Source organism: Cucumis sativus, chromosome 7 (genome assembly GCF_000004075.3).
Source record: "Cucumis sativus cultivar 9930 chromosome 7, Cucumber_9930_V3, whole genome shotgun sequence".
NCBI lineage: Eukaryota > Viridiplantae > Streptophyta > Magnoliopsida > Cucurbitales > Cucurbitaceae > Cucumis > Cucumis sativus.
This window is the reverse complement of record NC_026661.2, coordinates 6,612,838-6,615,762: the sequence shown is the minus strand read 5'-3', so window position 1 is coordinate 6,615,762 and position 2,925 is coordinate 6,612,838. Positions and strand designations below refer to the sequence as shown.

At 33.3% G+C, this 2,925-nt stretch overlaps 1 protein-coding gene across 1 annotated transcript; it reads left to right on the top strand.

Moving 5' to 3' along the window:
- Positions 1-1,215: 1,215 nt before the first annotated feature.
- Positions 1,216-2,321, top strand: LOC116405118 (kiwellin-like). The gene is made up of 2 exons (XM_031888819.1): positions 1,216-1,221; positions 1,337-2,321. The coding sequence occupies exons 1-2, from the start codon at positions 1,216-1,218 to the stop codon at positions 2,021-2,023; spliced, it is 693 nt and encodes a 230-aa protein (XP_031744679.1). The 3' UTR covers positions 2,024-2,321.
- Positions 2,322-2,925: the final 604 nt, after the last annotated feature.

The following is a 2,925-nucleotide window of genomic DNA, read 5'->3' as shown; positions in this document are numbered from 1 at the left end:
TCTCTCTCTCTCTCTCTCTCTCTCTCTCTCTCTTCTCTCTTCTCTCTCTCTCTTCTCTCTCTCTCTCTCTCTCTCTCTCTCTCGTGGTCTCTTCCTCTTTTTCTTTCAATTTGAGTTATGTTTTATGTGAATACAAAACTTAAATATGTAGGGGATCTCTCGACGCATTTCGTAAACGTCAAGCAATCCACCTATTTTCGACGTCGTAAAATATAACATTGGAAAAGATGTTCTTCATTCCCGACGTTTCACTAACGGCATCGAGAAAAGTTTAATTTCTTTAATTTTTAAACTTCTCCAGACACTATGCATAACGACGTTGGGAAAAGTTTAATTTTTTTTTAATTTTAAAACTTCTCTCGATGTCATGCATAACGACGTTGATTTTTTTAAAAAAAACTTCTCCCAACACCATGCATAACGGCGTCGAGGAAAGTTTAATTTGCTTTAACTTTTAAACTTCTCCCGATGCCATGCATTACGACGGCGTCGGAAAAGTTTAATTGTTTTTTTAATTTTTTTTAAATTTTGAACGTTTTTCGACACCGTTATACATGGCGTTGGAATTGTCAACCTTTCCGACGGAGCTTCTACGGTGTCAGGAGAAGCTTTTTCTTCTAACGTCTTTTATCCCAACGTTCATGTTGTGCGGGGAAAAATACTTATTTACTTATTTTTTTGTAGTGTAGTTTATTGAAATCTCATTATTATCGAAGAAGATATTCTTGTTCGGAGTCAAATGGTGGATTTCTTCTAGAACATTCATATATTTAATTGAGTTATTGACTATCCTTCTTTTTCGAGGTTTTTTTTTTTTTTTTATCTTGGAACTCACTAGTCTACCATGCTTGTATCGTGTTCCAAATTCATTAATAACAATTTGTTGTATTAGGACATTAATTTTTTATGGGACATTTGCAACTGCTATATTTGTGAGTTAGTTACTTTGTTTGCATCTACAAATATACATGGTAACTAATATGAAATAAATCTCAAAGTGTGTGGGACATTTTTTTATATACAATTTAGGCTAACAAATGATAGTTTGGAAATAGTTTTTGAATGAAATAAATAAAATTAAAGTTAAAATTGAGGAGACGGTAAGGTATTGTAATTAAAATTATAGGTGAAAGTTTAAAAGAGAAAAGAATGATAATTTGTAGATATTTCAAGTCAAATACATGCTTTATATCTATTCAGAGTTTGTATAGACTCATGAATGTGAATTAAATATAAGTTGACCAATATCTTAGAATGACCAATTCTCAATTAAAAGGACTAAATAGCAAAATTTTATTAAAGGACGTGGAGGGACTAAAAAAATATTGCTGTTTAGTATATAAGGAAAACAAAGCATCTCTCGTCTACTCATACAGAGGCTATAGTAATCTCCATGGCCAATTTGGTGTTTTTCATTTCTCTTGTTCTTCTTCCTCACATCTCTTTAGCAACCTCTTCCTGCGATGGTCCATGTCAAACTCTAGATGATTGTGAAGGCCAATTGATTTGCATCAATGGTGTGTGCAACGATGATCCCAACATCGGCACTAACCAATGTTCTGATGGTGGATCCTCTCCATCTCCAAATAGTGATTGTCAACAGATTGGAAGCTTGAATTGCGATGGAGAATCCTTCCCACAGTACCAGTGCTCACCTCCAGTGACTTCCTCAACCCAAGCTATTTTGACAAACAATGATTTTAGCGAAGGTGGAGATGGTGGAGCTGAATCAAAGTGCGACGAGAGTTTTCACGATAACTCTGAACTAATTGTAGCACTATCAACTGGTTGGTATAATGGGGGTTCAAGATGTGGAAAGATGATTAGAATCACAGCAACAAATGGAAATTCAGTATTGGCTAAGGTAGTGGATGAGTGTGACTCTGTCAATGGATGTGATGCAGAGCATGCTAATCAGCCACCATGTCGTAATAATATTGTGGATGGCTCTGATGCAGTGTGGAGCATGTTAGAGTTAAATAAAGACGAGGGTGAAGAAGCTATCACATGGTCAGATGCTTAGGATTGAAAACCAATTAAATCTCATACGTGCTTTAATATTTATAAGTGGCATGGCAAAAGAAAATATAGTTTAAGAAAAAAAGAATAACGAATGTTATGAATGTCTAAAAAGAAAAGTTTATGATTAATAAAATAAGGTAGGTTCTCCTTGGAAGCTTTATCAATAAAAGCAACATAGTTTCTCTGTGTTGTTCAATGTGAGTATGGCTTTTCCTGCAATGAACCATGTGGGACTGTTCTTCTTATAACCTCTTTTCTTATCATTCGTGGGGTGTGTTTATTTCAATTTGGATTCCGTCCTTTGGGTGTGTTCTGTTACTTTTTGTTTTTGTATTTTATTTGTTCATTGACCTTACGTTGTGAGGTCACTATTTCAAAATGTGTTTGCTTTTGTTTTGTTACTTCCTTACATTTTTTTATACTAATGGGTTCTAATATTTGAAATGAAGGTTTAATGCAAATTAGGGTTATGTTTGTTAGAAAATAAAAAAAGGTTAGGTTCAAATCTTGAAATCTTGAAATAGTCCATCTCTATGAAAATTGGTATTTTAAAGCTGCTTGCAATTGAAGATTTTATAATTGAGCAAATATTTGTGATTTAAATCACAACTATTCTTCAAAATTATATTTACTAATTTGAGTTTATTGTTTATATCCCTAAACTTCAATTTCTATCAAGGATACATGTATTTTAATTATTTTTAGGAAAAAAAAAAAAGAGCTTCCTTAATCATAATGAAACCAACAAAATACAACCTCAAGCATCAAGTTCAGTAAAATGACTAAATCATGTAATCAAAGTATGAGTCTATGGACCATCCTCACAAGGTCTACTTTTGTTTAGCGTTTATGGACCCTATTAATTACAAGAACGCTGGATAAATGAAAAGTCTTTATTGTTAC